The 19,430-nt window shown below is 34.8% G+C and overlaps 1 protein-coding gene and 1 pseudogene across 1 annotated transcript; one reads left to right on the forward strand and one right to left on the reverse strand.

The window, feature by feature from the left end:
• Nucleotides 1-368: 368 nt before the first annotated feature.
• On the reverse strand, nt 369-950 carry LOC149201470 (uncharacterized). The gene is made up of 2 exons (XM_089401283.1): nt 648-950; nt 369-530 (listed from the first exon to the last, which is right to left on the reverse strand). The coding sequence occupies exons 1-2, from the start codon at nt 804-806 to the stop codon at nt 369-371; spliced, it is 321 nt and encodes a 106-aa protein (XP_089257409.1). The 5' UTR covers nt 807-950.
• A 15,085-nt stretch (nt 951-16,035) lies between these two features.
• Nucleotides 16,036-19,250, forward strand: LOC149201471 (uncharacterized; annotated as a pseudogene).
• The last annotated feature ends 180 nt before the right edge of the window (nt 19,251-19,430 follow it).

Raw genomic sequence — 19,430 nt, forward strand, 5'->3', positions numbered from 1 at the left:
AATGGTATAATTAGGTTGACTAATATGTTAAATCAGTCTTTTTCATTCCCAATGGTATAATTAGGTTGACTAATATGTTAAATCAGTCTTTTAAGGTATGACAATTTTGGAGGTATGGAATTGATTGATTTCGGAATTTTGGAGGTATGGAATTGGAATAGAGGTGTTGGTGGACTGAGAATCACCATACAAATATTAATAACAATAACAGCATCACAATACTATTAAGTATTTACGTTAAAATGCTTATTAGGATCATAAAGAGATACAATGAACGAATGAAGCTGAAGCCAGTGTCAACCTGACGGATGACTTTTTCAGCGAAAGAATGAAAACTGTTTTAAAGCATAGGTACGGGGCGCAGGTGGCTAGAAATGATGATCTTTCACTTCCTTTTTGGCTGCCTTCTTTTTGTGATGCTCGTGGAAGGCATAGCCCCCAGCTCCCACTGCAGCTGTTGCTGCAATCTCCTCCTCAATCTTGTGCCTGTGCGCGTTCTCTGGATCCTTCTTTGCTTTATGTTTCTCGTACTGCATACCCAATGAGAGAATTAGTAATCCTATAATTGTATAGGTAAACTCTATAAACCTGATTTAGTTTATCAACTTACTAAAAATTACAGAATAAGAGAGATATATATATAGTACCAGTGCAAACGTTCCAGCAGCGACTGCTCCCAGTTCACCTAAATGCTCCATTCGCTTATGGTGCTTCTCCTCCTTCATCGCTTTCTCGTACGGCGTCGCCTCCGAGTTGGCGTTCTGGTTCTTGTGATGGTGGAAGTGATGGTGTTTATTCTCAGACATGCTTTCCGAAATTGATTTCAATTACAACGGTTTGAAAGGAAATTCGAAAACCACTTATATACCCTTACAATAATCAAATCTGTAGATCCCAATGCAATGTAAGGAAATGCAGACAATGACTTTTACCCGCTGACAATACTCAAATTCCTGAGCAGATTAGATTACATGAATGAATGGTAGGGAATTAGTCCGGTATATATATAGCCAGAGTTGAATATTAAACACGCTATACCGTGTGGAAACAGCGTTCACGCGTGCGCGGTTTCCAAACGGCCGGTGTGCCTGCATGGTCTCTCCTTATCCAATAGAGAAGACTGACGAGGAAGGTGTGTTTGATCGGAGGTGCGCTAATTTGACATCGTTAACCGAATGGACAACGCGTTCGTGCAGCTTCCAGAGTGGCTGCGGCGACCACATAGCCTGTGCTTATCGGAAAGTGAATGATGATGACGAGGAAGGTACGTTTAATTAGATGGAGTAATGTGACATTGTGAAGAAACGAATATTAATAATTAATGAACTTAAATCACGCTTATAACAGGTCTACGCGGGGCCGTCACATTGATTTTATTAACGTCATGCATAACAGCGAGTTAACTGAATCAGAATCAGACTAACTGGTCCATGGTACACAGAGTAAAGCTTTTTAGGCAAACATGGTTTAAGATAGATCGATAAAGTTCAACATAGTGATTAAACCCATGGGAAAGTAAACACATGTTATTTAGCAGCGTAATCATGCTTTAGAAATGCGCATGGACAAATAAAGTATGCACATTCCAATATACAAGTAGTTTATTACCTCCTTGAAAAGGTGTTTAGGAAATTTATGTTACACGTTTTAATTAAAAAAATTCGTTTATTTAAATTTTAAGTTTATGTGGTAGTTTTTTGCAGTGGTATGATCCGGATTATCCACAGTTTCATGTTCATTCCGTCTACGTTTCAAACCCCAAAGGGGGTCCATCATCAAGACTAAATCAGAAAGAATATGAATGAAAACTTATTGAGAGAAGAGCTATAATGGCCTAGGTATAAATAAACCTAGAACCCTAATTTTTAAGAAGCATAATTTTTTTCTCATTTATTTTTATTTATTTATATTATTATTATTTCCAAATTAAATATTCCTCTTAATTTACCTAGAACCTAAATTATTTTAATTGATATATCTGATTCATGAATAAGTTTAATTTTTCATTTCCTTCCACCTGTTTTTATTAATTTAACAAATTTTAATTTTATTTAATTTTATTTGATTAATTAATTAATTAATATAATTCTTACTTATTGTTTTTATTTTCATTTAATTAATTAATTTGAATTTAATTGATTAATTAATTTAATTTATTGTTATTTACCATTCTAATTAATTAGTTAATTAATTACTTTAATTTAATTAGATTAATTTATAATCTTAATTATTTATTAATCCAATGTTAATCCTTGGTTATTATTAATTCTTTTAATTAATTGGCTAATTTTATTTAATTCTTATTTTAATTAGAATAGAATAACTAAATTAATTAATTTTGATTTAATTGATCTATTTAGATTAATTAAATAATTGATTTATAATTCTTCCTATTATTTTTATTCGATTAGTTAATTAAATTAAATTTATTGATTAATTAATCTTATTGAATAATTAATTTTTATTTAGTTAATTAATTAAATTAAATTTATTGATTAATTAATCTTATTGATTAATTAATTTTATTTTTATTTAATTAATTAATTAAATTAAATTTATTGATTAATCAATTTTATTGATTAATTAACTGTATTTAATTTAATTATAACCATAATTCTTTTTAATTAATTTTTGATATTTACCATTTTAACCTATTAAGCCTTCATTGCCTAATTCATTAATTCATTGATTAATTAATTAATTAATTAAGTGATTAATTAATTAATTAATTAATTTATTTTATTTTATTTTTCTTTTATTTTATTATTATTAATTATTTGAGAAATTTTATTTAATTCTTATTTAGAATTAATTACAATTTTTATTAAATTAATATAATTAATTAAATAATAAAATTTTAATTTAATTAATTAATTTTGATTTAATTAATCTAATTAAATTCTAATTAAATTTTATTTTTATAAAGAGACCCTGATACTATGCTTCCAAAGCCCTGGAGGGGTTTATTTGTTTGATCAGGGGAAGCCAGTTTCCACTAATTTCACTCCCATTGTCCCTGTTGAGGTTTTGAGGAAATTTCATATTTTCGATGGCCTCTCTGATTTTTCTTTTGTGATAATTATCCTCTCTTGCAATCACTTTAGCGTCCTCCACACACACATGATGTTTGGTTTTGGACGAGTGTTTCACAAGCGCCGATGTACGGGATCTCTCATTCTTTATATCAGCCACGTGCTCCTTTAGTCTTATTTTCAGTGATCGACCTGTTTCCCCAATATAACTCTTACGACAAGAGCAGTCAATCTTATACACACCCTTGAGTTGTTGAGGATCGATGTTATCCTTTACTGACCTCATCATCTGCCTTATAGTTCCACATGTTGTAAATTGAGTGTTTATGTTCTTCTTCCTTAAATTTTTTGCAATCTTATCTGTAATCCCCTGGATGAATGGAAGGTAGACCTTCCCAGAATCTTCTTTCTTGTCTTCAGGAGGATGCTTGGAGAGGGCCTTATCCCGAGCTCTTCTTATAGCCTTCTTGATACTCCATTATTTGTATCCAAGGTTTTTGAAGACAGAGGTTAAGTGCTCAATCTCTTCTTTTAGGTGATCCGGGTCAGAAATCCTGAAAGCCCTAACAGCTAGAGTGTTTAAGACGCCAGATTTTTGGGAAGGATGATGGTAAGAGTCAGCGTGAAGATAGCTATCAGTATGAGTTTTCTTTCTGTAGACCTGGTGTCCCAAAGTACCATCCTTTTTTCTACTAATCTGTAATCCCCTGGTTTCCACTTTGTTGCAATGTGGGAAATGTCACATCTCCAATTTTTCCAAGTATACTTACCCTTTTTCGAAAACCATTGAGAAGCTCCAACTCACTGATTATATCTTCCATTCTTTCACAGTGAGGATCCCTTACAATGCTTCCACCATGTTTTTCTAAGAAAGATACAAGAGAGGCTAAATCAAAGCAAACTATCAAACTTGGAAACCAACCTCAGATCACAAAATTTCTTCGGAACATGAGCAACAAAGAAAATGCGAGATGTAACACTGGAGGAGGTAAGTATGCTCTCTCAATGTCTAAATGAAAATTACATCGTTGAATATTAGGGGACTTGGAGACCTCATCAAACCAAAGGTAGTAAAAGAAGTAAAATAATTAGTGAATTTGAGGAAACCGCATGTCTTATTTCTCCAAGAAATAAAACTAGTTGAAGTAGAGACCATGGCCTTGTCACAAGCTATGACTCAGAGTGCAAGTTGTCTACAGTTAGCCGAGCTATTTTCAAAAGTAGTTGATTTTCTGAAAAATGGTATTCCAGCGCGGGTTCCTGCCAATTTACACCAAAAAGAATTTCTTGATTTCATGGAGAAAGAGGATAAATGAACATATGAATCAAAACATGTACAAGCATTATAGACTATTTGTATAAGCTCATTCACAGAGGAAGTTGTTCGGAAGGAATATGACAATAATTTGGAGGTGAAGGGATTTGAAATCTACCTCAGTGAAGCTCTAGTGCACAAAAAATTGTATGGATGTAAGTTGGCAGCATTGATGGATTATTATGGGTTGCGGAGATTATCAATGGAAACATCATAACTTTGTCAATATTCCATGGTAATAGGAAGCATAGAGATCTAAAGGAAACAATAATGTATGCAGTAAGGTCTCTCAGAACAATGCAGAGGGTGGTTTGAAAATGGCTATCATGATTATGAGAACACTGCAACTAGCTTTGCTCACAAGCAAAGTGCCAGGGCATCAACTGGGTATCATGTAACATGTCACCCAGATTATTGGGGCCGTACAAATTTGAAAGGATCTGGTACTACCGATCCCCATTTTATAAGCTTTCCATGGGTGATATATGACAAACTACTTAGCATCAAACGCAAGAGGATTACTCTTGTTATTAACATGGAATAAGAGGTTACAGTTAATAAATTGTCATTTAATCATGTGGGCAAGTTGATTATATTGTTTCAAGAAACCTCAAAGGGATGGAGCCCTTGGAAGTCATCTCTCTTCAGCTCGAGAATCATAAAACCATGCCTGTAAAATGCATTGTTTCACCGTCAGATGTGAAGTGGGTGGTCTCCAGGACAACTAATACAGTTACTTGTGTTTATGTTTCAGGGTTTAAATTATGTTTCACTATATTACTGACGGAGATGGTGAATTATTTTTATTTTTCTAGGTGACGAGCAAACTATAGATGGTTGGTTACATTGGCAAAAGGGGCCATGCTCTGCCATGATTCCTCTACCTAGAGTATAAATTTAATTAATCTTTGAATATAATCAACAGTGATTTGTATATTTCCAAGCAGAGTTTGATAGGATATGAGTGTAAATGGTAAATCCATTTTTGCCAAATAGCTTAAGGTGAAAAGAGGCAGTATGGCCTAGGTGAAAAGAGGCAGTATGGCATTTTTGTTAATGCTCAAGGCAGTATGGCCTAGAAAACCGAGAGTGATTTTGATGCTTTGAATATCATACCCAAGGCTAGTATAGGGTATTCGCAAACCTACTAAACACCTCCACTATTCAAAACAATTCGGCTTACATAACTTACTGCAACACTATAGTTATTCATGCATTGATGTTGAATTGAAGCTGAATTGGTCCTTCTATTCCTGACTTAGCAGTACACTACTTGGACCGTTCAAAAGTGATTTTTTGAAGTATGACTATTAGAAGTTTAACCATATTACTGAAATTACACAAAGAAACCTTACTGCTTAGCCTTAATATTTTCCAACTGCATAAAAAATAAAATCCTAAATTTCCATACTTTGATAATAATAATTTACATATCTTTGTCAAACTGTATGTAGCTTTTACACTAATGATCAAAAGACCTTTTGTTCCAACCCACACACTGGGTAGTGATAGCTGGGGATGAAATATGATCCCAGTGGGAGCCTAAGAGAGCCTGTAAAGAGCAAGGAAAATCATAAATTTGTGTTCCTAGAATACCTTAATTGATATAATATCGAAACATGATTGCAGGATTTCTGCATAGTGAGAATTATCAGCATGCTACACTGTCTTTTGGTACAAATTTGGTAAAATTTCATCAAGTATATGTAAGCATGATGTCATTAGGAATATTACAAACTGCAATTTCGGTATTGATGCATGATCTGTAGAGGTAAGACTACTCTAAAACTGAAAACCCACTTCCCTGACCAAGAAGTAGCTCAACCAAGACACAACCCATGGACCAGATATCAATAGCAAAAGTATGCTCAATGGCTCCAAATATAAGCTCAGGAGCTCTATAATAACTGAAGAAAATGTATGATATTTTTGGTTCACCTTTTACCTTATAAGAAGAGCATCATCATATACATATATACATACATACAGAGAAATGAAGTTCTACATTAAATAGACTCATGAATCAAACCTTAAATCCCAAGTTCATTGAACAAAATCTAGTATTCTAAACATTACACATTTCATAAAACATTAAATGCTGCCATCAAATCATTTAAACCAATTCAGGAATCTACTAGTTACACTTCACCAACAACTCACCAGAGCATTTGGCACTTCCAAAATCACATAACTTTGGTTGATGATTGTGAGGATTGACCTGTTCAAAATATCATTTCAGAAATATTTGACAAGCTCATTGGGGTACAAAAACCATGCTACTCATGAACAATAGAGTACGTTAATTGTATAGCAAACAGACCCTCTTTCCAACCACAAATTTGACAAGAATCCAACAAGAATTTCACGCACAGTGAAGATTCTCTGTGTTGGAATGATTCCATTGGTTTGTTTTGCCCAATTTTAAATTAAACCAGATCATCCAAAACAGTCAGAGTTCCAGATCAATCAACACTCTGACTGAATTTTACATAAGACTTCGGCAAGGGAGGGAAGTTTGCTACACGTTTAGGCAGCTCCTATAAACAACCATTTATCACTAAAGTCTAATTAACCCAAACTAGCTTTAAATGAATCACAAGCTCTAGGTTGATCCAACCCTTCCATACCCCTTTGATATCCCATTTTTATATGTCCTTTAATTTGAGAAAAACCATTTTTTTCATCCACTGAGCAAGGATTTTGAATTCTTCACTTCCACTCAATAGGATATTTGGAAATATTTGTTATCTCAAAATATATAAGCAAGACCTATTTCCCCGTTTCCAACTAAGGTGATCAATAATAAGAGGGGTTGCTTCCTTTCACATATTTCAAATAGTAAAACCTGGACCTACCCAATAAGTTGATTCTACCCTGATGAGAGAATTCTTATTAAATATTCCGGCAGAAAGCCAAATTTCCACCACACACTGAAATCTGAAATAAGTATCCAAATGATTGTAGCTCTAGGAGCAATATTCATAAATATAGGGTCTTAGACTGCCAATACCCCATTAACCGTTGGGAGACAAATTACATTCCAGTTTACTAAATGGAATTTTCTTTCACTATTCCTCCCTCCATGCCATAGAAACTTGTGAATTAACAAGCTCAACTGATTGAGCACAACTTTTGGGTCAAGAAGGTCAGATTATAGGTAGATAGGAAGTGACGATAGAACATATTTAACTATCACAACACATTCTAATGAAGAGAGCCATTGAGCACCCCAGGCTTGAAATTTCTTCGGCTATCCAACTCTCCATATTAGAGGCACCGATGAAAAAGGGAATTCCTAAATATCTAAATAATTTCCATTCCATTCTAAAGGGAATCCAAGAACCATCAAAATTTCATTAATATTTTGAAGTGGACAGTTCCATCCTATCATTAAGCTCTTTGTTTTATCCATGAAGCCCCCCAATAGGTCTAGATATTGATCCAACACTGGTTTGAATCGCTGAGCAATAATTTTTGGAGGCTACCCCTAACAACAATGTATCGTCAGCAAACTGGGAATGATACACATATTTATTGCTATTTTCTATACTTAGTCCTCATATTCTCCCTTCCCTTCCCTTCTTCCCATCTCTGGGTTCCTTATTAAGTTTTCTGCCACTAATATATTAAGGTTTCTAAAGGAGCTATCCACGGGCTTCCAATACAATCTCTAGTCCAATTTATGAACTCATTACAGAAACCCAACTTTTCCATCACCGAGGAGTGATGGGTTCTATTGAAAGTGTTTTCCATGTCAAGTTTGATAATCATACCCAGCTAACCCCGTTTCTTTCTTGAATGACTTACCTCCTGAACAAGAATGATATTGTCTATGATTTATCAATGCTTCATGAAACCAACTTAGTTTTTTGATATGATTGTGGGGAAAATCTTTTTGAGCATAATAGCTAATTTTTTTGTTAGAAACTTCTAGGCCAAATTACACATTGAGATTGTCTAGAATCGAGAGAATGAGGACAACTATGTCTCCTTCAGAGTTAGAGCTCAAAAGGATGAGTTGGTATTGCCCCAAAACCTTCATTTAAATATGGAGGAGTTAAGAATTCACATTAAAAATTATAAAGAAGTCATCGAGTCGCAGATCTTTAACCATGTTTAGGGACTATATGGTTTCAATTGCGTCATCTTCCTTAATTGGCTTAACAAGATGAGAATTTTCCTGATACAAAACAATGGAGGTGAGACATGAGATGAAGTATTTCTACATTTCCGAGCCATTTACTTTGTCCCTAGAATGTGGATTCTTGAAGAAGAAAAAGTCCTCTCTTAATTTCCTAGAAAAACCATATTTTAAGGTGACCTCGAGAAGAAATTTTCTTTACTCGATTCCTAGTTTATCTTTTTTTAGTATGCTTGTGAAAAAAGGATGTATTTATATCACATGAGGCTTCGAGACATGAGATGCCAGTATTCTTCCTCCTTTCCTGTTGATTTTAAATATTTGGTTACTAGGTTTTTTTCTTCTTCTAACTTCTTGTGAGTGATGGTCTGGACTCCATCAAGCCTTGATGATCTTCAATCTTTTGAATTAGTTCTTTTATCTCTTGCTGCAGGGGCATATAATTGATTTTGTCCCAGGTTCTAAGAGCATAATTCACCTCCTTCATATTGTATTCCCAAACATAGCTAAGAGACCTGCGAACTGGCATAGCCCAAGCATGAGTTATCAGGCCAGCCTCTCTTTCCTTTTGGAGCCCCCCTGGATTAAACCAGAAAGGAATCAGATCTAAATCTTATGGAGAGTCTAAATCCAACCTGATGGGTTTGTGATCAGAATCCCCTGAGCCAGAATACTAGAAATACATTATATGCCATTTACCAACCAATTACTACGGATGAGAAAGCGGTCTAACTTTTTTGCAATGTGGGAAATGTCACATCTCCAATTTTTCCAAGTATACTTACCCTTTTTTGAAAAGCATTGAGAAGCTCAAACTCACTGACGATATCTTCCATTTTTTCACAGTGAGGATCCCTTACAATGCTTCCACCATTTTTTCTAAGAAAGATACAAGAGAGGCTAAATCAAAGCAAACTATCAAACTTGAAAACCAACCTCAGATCACAAAATTTCTTCGAAACGTGAGCAACAAAGAAAATGCGAGATGTAAGGCTAGAGGAGGTAAGTATGCTCTCTGAAAGTCTAAATGAAAATTACATCGTTGAATATTAGGAGACTTGGAGACCTCATCAAACCAAAGGTAGTAAAGGAAGTAAAATAACTAGTGAATTTGAGGAAACTGCAGGTCTTATTTCTCCAAGAAATAAAACTAACTGAAGAAGAGACCATGGCCTTGTCACAAACAATTCGGAAAAATTGTTTGGGACCTTGGGTGTAGCGCAAAGATCTCAGCGAGATTTTGGTGACATTTGCAGCCTTTGGTAAAAATACCGATTAATGCTAATATATAATGTCAAATTATGTTTCTGGGTGGCTTTCAAAGTAGAAGATAAGTAGTCAAAAGAATCATTGTCCCTTATAAATGTCTCTATGTTCCAGTATTGTAGAGTGAAAAATAAGATTTTTGGTACTCTTTAACACTTATAAAGGAGGGTCACTAGCACATAGATAATGTGGTAGGAAGTGATTTTAACACAATGATTTTCAATTTTGAAAAACATGGTGGAAGCATTGTAAGGGATCTTCACTGTGAAAGAATGGAAGATGTCATCAGTGATTGGGAGATTCTTAATGGTTTTCAAAAAATGGTAAGTATACTTGGAAAAATTGGAGAAGTGACATTTCCCACATTGCAGAAAAGTTAGACCGCTTTCTCATCCATAGTAATTGGTTGGTAAAGCAGTAGATTAGTATGTTAGACATATTTTCATTTAGTATCATTATGATTATGTTTCATGATGACTCAAGATGGAAAATTAGTTTTGTTTCTATGAATTATCGTTTTCCATTATCTAATAGATACAGAGCATTGCAGTGTGCATTTAATATTACGATCCTAGTGAATCATGTCACCAATTTGTAGTGTGCATTTAATATTTTGGATGTTATTCCAAAAAAGAAATGAACATTGCCTAGTTGTTTAAATGACTAATCACAATTCTTCAATTCCATTTTTTTTACTAGTTCTTATCTTCAATGATTGTTTATATATCATGATGCTTCTCGAATTTATGCCTTACGACATTTCCTTTGCAACATTTGGTGCAATTTCTAGTAATAATTCTAATGTTACTCTTAACATTAATAAAACTTTATTATAATAAAACCAACGTAAATCCATCTTAAGTAGGGATCTGACAAGAGCTTCGAGGGATCAAATTTGTTCAGGTGCAAACTCAGTTTAAAGTGCAAAAAATAATGTGTAATTTTTCAATGTTTAAATTTTATTTTTGAATGCTATAGAGATTACACCACTTAAACTTGTGATTCCAAAAAATCTTTGTTAGATTTTGACAAACTAACATATACCCAAAAAAGTGTTAAACTTTAAAACGCATAGACCAATTCAAATGTTTTAACCAAAAAAAACTTATCTTTTTCAATAAGTTTATGTGATATTGATTATTTTTTAAAACAATATATAAAATATTTTAAACATAAAATGTGAATTGAGTGATTTTATTAGGGCACATTAAAATGCTTTTTTTGGTTATTAATATATTTTTAATTCATATTAAAATGTTTTATTCGTAAAGCACATTGGATATTTTGTTATATACAACATTCAAATAATTTCTTTTAACACTTTTCTCTATATATAGAGATATATAAAATTGATGTCAATAAAATATAGTTAATGTAGATCTTCAAATAGTTTTTTTTAAATCACATGTTAAAATATTTTAAAAAGTGTAAGGTTTAAGCATCTTACTCGCACATTTTTTTTAATTCTAATTAGTTCACATGAAATTATATTCGTTGATATGGACAACTAATTAAACAAGCATAACATATAATTTTTTCCCTTTTATTATAGCTAACATCAATTTTCTATTTAGAGAATATTTTATTTTCATTTTAAAAGGAACACACGTCGACATAGTTAAACATCGCCTTCACACTCGTTGTAGAATGAGCCTCTCGGCTCAACAAGTGAGTTATTAAGTTTACTAATATTTGTATATAACATTATTAATGTTGTTAATATTGTTAAATTTTTTAATAATATATTTGATTTATTAATGTAACATGATAAATTTATTAATATTATTAATGGTATTATTAAAAGTGTTTTTATTAATACTATATTTTTAAAAATACTGTTATTTTTTTTCTAGGCAAATAAAAAAGATTATATTACCAAAAATATTTTACATAGAGTACATTGTGAGAAGAACTATAAAGGTATAGTTCAGATGAGGAGAAGTATGCAAAGTGCTAATTCTGGATTGAAAAGAGATAGGGATGAATCATCTCCTGTGAGAGGGAAACCAGTTCGTCCTTTAGTATGAGCAAATATATGATTGGAAATCATGGACCATACAAAAATGTAGATAGGAGATATAAAACCGAACGAAGACCCTGCAAAAAGGATACCTACTAGTGTGACCATGGAAACTTAAATGACATAATAATCTAAAGAAATACTTTGTCGAATAAAGAATATTGGGAAACCCCATCAATGTGTTTTCTTCACTTTGGAACTATTTGGTGCTTTTGTGCTTTGTTGTGGTCTTCTCCACCTACTCCAACATTTCTAGGTGTACCCATTTATCCATTTTCTTCGATGATAAAGCGGCAATAGGAAATCGTTTCTTCCTCAAAGGGTTTTGCTTTAATGGTGTAGTTTACACTTGTGGAAGGCTTCAGTTAATTATCTGCCATTTATTGAGGTTTTTCGCTGCGAAATGATCCTTGGACAATAATGCCTTTTCCTTTCACTTTTGCCACTAGAGGAGAAGGGAGAGGAGGGGAACCAGGTTGGTGTGAGGAATTAAATCAACAGAGCTTTCGATGGAGTTAGTGGTTGTCAAAGTTAGAGGAACATGAGGTAAATCAATGCCTATAACCCTGGGTAGATTTCATAGCACCAAATGGGTATTGTTGAATTGAATACCCACCTATGCCATCATTCATTCTACTTTTCCCTCACGCCCTCCAAGGTCCAAAGATGGTGCACTACAATTTTTTGAACTTACCAATGGCCATCACATAAACACCTACACTTTGCCTCCATGGAAGCCACCATGATGCATATGTAGGCTAGTATATCAGGGTCAAACAATTCTACATTTTCATCGTGCTAGGCAGAGTGGGGTGAATTCCCTCATCCTCAGCCTTCTTGTCTCTCTCTACACCCTTCTCTAACCATATTTCATATATGAGAGTCATTGAACCAAGAGCACTGGCTTCTGATATTTTTGGAAGAGAAAATAATGTTTTTGCTGCTTTTGTCAACACCTACCTCCTGAAAGATGGAATGGGGGAGGAAATTAAGGGACTGAGGTATACATATTAACCGGAACATGAGATCCAATTTAAGACCTATCACAAGGAATCAAGATGATTTCGAGGGGAATGTTTCACAAAACCTAAATTAAACGAGGCATATCTCACTTAAAGGAATTGTGCGGTGCATGACTGCAACCTTGACACTTTATTGATTACAGGCGCGATTGTTGTCCGGCAAGACCTAACAAAAATCATAAATCAAAATAGAATCCCAATCAAGGAATTACAAATATTATTATTAATGATATTATTGACATTTCTTTTTGTAAGCTTACCAAGACTACATCTTCATCATGTCCAATATATCATCCTAATCGAGACATGGAATTAAACTATTAACTTCACATCAAAGAATACGTTAACATAGCACCCAATCACACTCATGAACAATAATAATATTAATATTAATATCAAAAACATTATTAATATTATTAATAATATAACTAAATATTAAAAATAATTTTATAATATTAAAGTAAAAATTAATAATACAAGAATAATATAATATCAAATTTATTTTAATATTAACCATTATTTTAAACCTAAAATAAATAATACATCAAATAAAATCTTAATATTTCACCATTTAGCAGTTAAAACCTAAACCTTGATGCAAGAAAACCCTCTTGTTATTTCCACTTCTTCAACAACAAACCACATAAAGAAGCCACCAAATAACCGCATTTAACCACTTAAAACCTTAATGCAAGGAAAACCCTAATGGTAGCTTTTCTCTGCATTTCTTCAACAACGAAACCTCAGAAGGCGGCCAACAAATAATCACATTTAATCACAATCACATTTAATTATTTTTATTGCGTTTATCCATGCCCATGCCTAACCACTAACCCTAGTAGAGGAAGATGCGAATCGAATACGTTTGATAACGAAAGGTTGGAGTAAAAAAGGTTGAATACAACTACGGAAAAATGAGTCAAAGAGACAAAAGAAAGGAAGCAAATTGATGAAATAAAGTAAAAATAAAGCTTAGAACGTGCGAGTTACTCAAGTGCTTTTATTTCGCAAGCATGGTAGCATAAACAACTGCTTATAATGTAATTAGATATAAAAAATAACACTTATATATAATTTAAAGGAAATGTTACTAAATCTGACAATTTTAATATTAATATTAAAAAATATCTCATTTAATTTTTTATAACATATTTAAATTATATATATTATTTAAAATGTAATTAATTTACAAATTTCTTAACATGAAAATTTATATATATTTAATATTTAAATTATAATTATAATTATTTATTTTTTCCAATATAAATTTATCAAACATATTAAAAAAAATTATATGTTTATAAATTGTACTTTAATTGAAATCTAAATCTCTATGAATTGTGTTTCTTTAATAAGTTTTTTTCTGCGAGATTTACGTGTGTATTGATTTTGAAAAGACAAAATGAAGAAATTAAATTTCACAAAAAAGAAGTTGCAATAGTGAAATTCAACAACCCTTGTTAAATCTAGAAGTAAGCTTCAACATTAATTATTACATATCAAGAATATTGTCAATCAATTCAACAACCCATGTTAAATCCATAAGCAAGCTTCAACATTAGTTATTTCTTATCAAGAGTATAGTCAATCCATAACCACATACGATTATCAAATAAGTTATTAGTTATGGAATATGATTACAAAGGTATTCGCTCCAATTCTTCATTTATTTCTAGCTACATTGTACGCATCTAGATATTTGTAGTCTTGATCTCTAGTGATGGCAAAAAGCAAGCTTCTTGGATGAGTGGTCAAGGTTTATTTTTTTGATTAAGTGATAAGTGGTTAGTGAGTTTATTGGAGTATTAATTATACTTATTGTCTTATCCAAATAAGTTGATGTAATTAGGTGCATGGGAGTTCGTGGCAATTCAGTTGAGCATAAGTAGGTGTGAAAGAGAAGCGAAGGAAGATTGAGGGTTTTGGCAGATTGTAGACCTCCACATTTGAGAAGAATAAATCGAGGGAGATTTGAGCATCTACAGCTAAGTGCAATGGTCCATTCACACGTGCATGTACGAGAGAGAAAGTGTGCTTGCATGTGTGGATCAAATTGTTTGTTTGTGCAGGAATTTTGTAGATCCAATAGCCATGAAGGGAATCAATTTAGCTAAGGGGTGGACAAGTATTTTACTTGTGGTAAACTGGGAATTTTTCCCTTGTAATTCTTAGATGAAAATCCTTTGCTAGAGATTAGAATAATAGAATACGCACAACGTTGCAGTTTTCCAAGAGTTGGGGTGTCTTAGGTATATCTTGTGTTTTTATGTATTGAGGTGTTTGTCTTCTAATTTATCTTTTGTTTTCTAATTTATCTTTTGTTGTGCATGTTAGAAAATTCAGCGCATTTGTGATTTAAGTTTCTAGAACATTTGTTGTTTATATTTCTAGATTTTACCCTTGGAAAATTACAAATAAGTTTATTGGGTATTAAGGAAATATAACACTTTTAAGTTTATTTATACTAACATTATTATTGTTACTCATATTAACATTAATAATAACAATATTATCCTTACATAAATATTATTATATTAAAAATATTAAGTGTCTATGGGTGTGTTATAATTAATAAATTAATATTAATAATAGAACATTGTTAATCTTATTATTATTATTAGTAATAATGATGATGGTTTGTGGGCAACCAGAAAGAACACAAAAATCAGCAACATCTCACTGATTGGGCAACCAAGAAAAAGCTTACTATTTCATTGAAAACATCCAAGCATAGAAAAGAGGGAAACATCTAAAAAACTAGGAAAAAGGATTATTGGCTTTATCTAATTATGCAGTTTGATTTTATCTAAAGAGAATGATTGCATTGTTTATAAAATGCTCATCTCTTCTTCATAATAAAGTTAGTGATATTGTTTGCAGACCTGTGTTATTCTAGTTTTTGTCTGTGGTCTGTTCTGTTATTCTCTGTTTTTAATTTGTCAGATCTGCAAGTAGATCAATTGGTATCAGAGCGTAAGTTCTTGGAAGCCATCCACCTGTTCGAAGAATTTTTTTTTTTTTTAAGGGTCATACATTTCACTCCAATCATGCACTCTCCAGTGAATGATTTAGCTAGGGCTCTTCAAGAGCTAATTACGCTGCAACAACAACAACGCCCTCCAGGGCAAATGCAGCTTGATACACGCTTTCAACTGCCCAAATTCTCAGGGCAAATGAATGGTGAGGTTGTTGATTCTTGGATCCGCAGCCTCTCCAACTATTTTAGAACCTGTCCAACAATGGAGGAGGAGATGAAACTTCAGATCGCCAGTCTACAATTGGAAGGCCTAGCACAAACATGGTGGGATACTCATCTTGAGAATATGTCCTTGGTTGTGGAACTTGGAGAACAAGCCACGAACCAGCCTAGCACATCTTGGAATCTCTTTTGCGAGGCCTTACGTGAATGCTTCTATCCTCCAGGATATATACAAAATCTCCTTGCCAAATGGTTGCAGCTTCGACAACTACCCAATCAATCAGTGCAAGCCTACATTGATGTCTTCTGCAAGTTGCGCATTCAACTCCATATATCCGATCCAGACGAGGTACTAATTATCAAATTTAATTCTGGTTTGCTAATGCTTCTTCGTCGTGAAGTTGAATTGTTTGATAGTGCTTCATTAGACAAGGCCTTTATTCGGGCCCTGGCGGTGGAACACAAAGTGGGTACTCGAATCCGATATCCAGAGGCCAGAAATGGTCCATATTCCTTTGATTCTTCTAATGTCGCCTCTGCCTCATCCCCCACACCTCACCGCACCCCCTGGTGCACATTTCACAAGACCAACTCACATGCTTCTGCAGATTGTCGAGTATTGAAAAATCTCCGCCCCCAGAAAACTCTTTTTACAGAGGTCGAACAACCAAAGGCCACTACCCCACTTCCAGCTATTTCTCTCGAAAATCCGACAGAAGTGGACCCCTCTCTCATCCTCATGACTGCTAATGCAACAAACACCTCTGTTACACCTTTGTTTACCCATAATTGTCAAATCAAACATGAGTTGGCCACGCTTATTCTTGACAATGGGAGTCAAAAGAATCTTGTGTCACAAGACTTAGTTGAACGCCTTTGCCTTCCCACCACTCCTCACCCCCACCCGTATCAGCTCGGTTGGGTCAGAAAGGACGGTCCTCGTCTTACCATCTCACAATGTTGTGCTGTCACCTTTGCTATTGGGCCTTTTCGTGATACTGTGATATGTGATGTTTCTCCTCTAGATTGTGCTGATTTATTGCTAGGAATTCCATACCAAGAGGCTCGACATGCTGTTTATCATGCTACAGATCACCAATACCACTTGCAGCACGATGGGCGCACCTATGTGCTCACATCCTCAGCTAGCACATCAACCCAACCTTCCATTGGCAAAGCTCCCATTATAAGAGTCAATTTAAACCAAGATGTTTCTTTGTGCTTGGTTCGCCCTGTCAAGCCAGACAACCTCACCAATCCAGTCCCTCCTTCAATGGCTCCTCTACTCCATGAATCTGCAGCCGTCTTCACCCAACCCACAGGCTGCCTCCAGCACGCTCTGTTGAACACCACATTGATCTTGTTCCTGGCGCTTCCTTACCCAATGCCCCATCTTATCGCCTTGCTCCTCGAGAGGCAACTGAGATAGAACGCCAAATTGAAGAATTGTTGACATCCGGTCATATTCAGACGTCATCCTCGCCATATGCATCTCTAGCTTTTAGTATTCCCAAAAAAGATACTTCTGAATGGCGCCTCGTGACAGACTATCGAACCCTTAATAAAGCCACTATTAAAAACCTTCTGCCTTCTGTGATCCAATATGGAGGAATTCTGCCTTCTGATACAGGAGGAATTTTGCCTTCTGTGATCCAATATGGAGGAGGGATGCCTCAATACAACTCTTCAGGTCATGTAATGGGTACACGGCCTCAGCAAGGCCACTGGTTGAATCAATCTAATATGCGACCAGGAGGGCCATCGGGGATTATGACTAATATGATGCATCAGCAAATGCCCCAACCCAATGCTATGTTGCCTGCACAAGCACAGGCATTGCTGCAGCAGCAAAGATTTCAGGCAATGCAGAGTGGTGTTCCTCATTTTCCTCCTGTGCCAACTCAACAAGTATTCAATTCACATCCTCCACCTGCCATGCACAGATACAATGAGGCATTTTTGGGTGGGGATTTTAGGGATCAGCGTAGTAAGTCTCAACAACGTGGAAAGCAAAATCAGCGTAATAGCCAACAGAATTCAGATACACACAGCCAGTCAGGTAGGTCTAATAATGGCTGGCCACAGTTCCGATCAAAGTATATGTCTGCAGAAGAAATCGAGAGCATTGTTCGCATGCAGCTTGCTGCAACTCACACCAGTGATCCCTATGTTGATGATTATTATCATCAGGCTGTGCAAGCAAAGAATGCTACTGGTTCTCGAGGAAAAAGTCAATTTTCACCATATTCTCTACGTGAATTATCACCTTGAAAAAAATTTGTAGCAGAGCCACATGCTTATCTTCAGGTAGAGGCACTTGGAAGAGTTCCATTTTGTTCTTCTGGAAGTGGACACTCCTTCAACACCAAATGCATTAGGTGATAATGTAAATGAACCCAAGGCCACTGAGAGACCCCTTGAATAGGAACCAATGCTGGCTGCAAGGATTGTTATTGAGGATGGGCTGTGCCTTCTTCTTGATGTGGATGATGTTGATCGGTTTTTGCAAGTATCTCAACTACAAGATGGTGGGGCCCAATTAAAAAGAAGGCGGCAGATTCTGTTGGAAGGATTAGCAGCTTCTCTGCACTTAGTTGATCCTCTTGGAGCAGAGGGTGGCCATCCAATTGGGTTGGCTCCAAAAGATGACCTTGTTTTTCTACGCCTGGTTTCTCTTCCCAATGGGAGAAAACTTATATCAAAATACCTTCAGCTTCTCACACCTGGAAGTGAACTTGCACGAATTGTCTCCATGGCAGTTTTTCGTCATTTGTGTTTTTTGTTTGGTAGCTTAACTCCAGATCCCAGTGCTACAGTTGGGCTTGCTAAGACTGTGGCTCTGTGTGTTTTCAACATGGATTTAGATGCCCTTATTGCTTGTTTGACAGCAGTAGTTTGTTCTTCCGAGCAACCACCACTTCGTCCTCTTGGAAGTTCTACTGGTGATGGGGCATCGGTGGTTCTAAAAGCTGTTCTGGAAAGAGCTACAGATATCCTGACAGATCCACGTGCACAGGCAAAATGGATCAATGCAGAAACATTGCAACGCAATTTCCCTCAGTTGGTGGAGGAAGCGGGGACGCTTCCTGATCTAAACAGGGAGGAATTGGGCAACCAGAAAGAACACAAAAATCAGCAACATCTCACTGATTGGGCAACCAAGAAAAAGCTTACTATTTCATTGAAAACATCCAAGCATAGAAAAGAGGGAAACATCTAAAAAACTAGGAAAAATGATTATTGGCTTTATCTAATTATGCAGTTTGATTTTATCTAAAGAGAATGATTGCATTGTTTATAAAATGCTCATCTCTTCTTCATAATAAAGTTAGTGATATTGTTTGCAGACCTGTGTTATTCTAGTTTTTGTCTGTGGTCTGTTCTGTTATTCTCTGTTTTTAATTTGTCAGATCTCCAAGTAGATCAGTTTGTTAG

This window comes from Pinus tabuliformis, chromosome 2_1, assembly GCF_031772625.1.
Source record: "Pinus tabuliformis cultivar Carrire ecotype Pingquan chromosome 2_1, CPIR1, whole genome shotgun sequence".
Classification (NCBI taxonomy): domain Eukaryota; kingdom Viridiplantae; phylum Streptophyta; class Pinopsida; order Pinales; family Pinaceae; genus Pinus; species Pinus tabuliformis.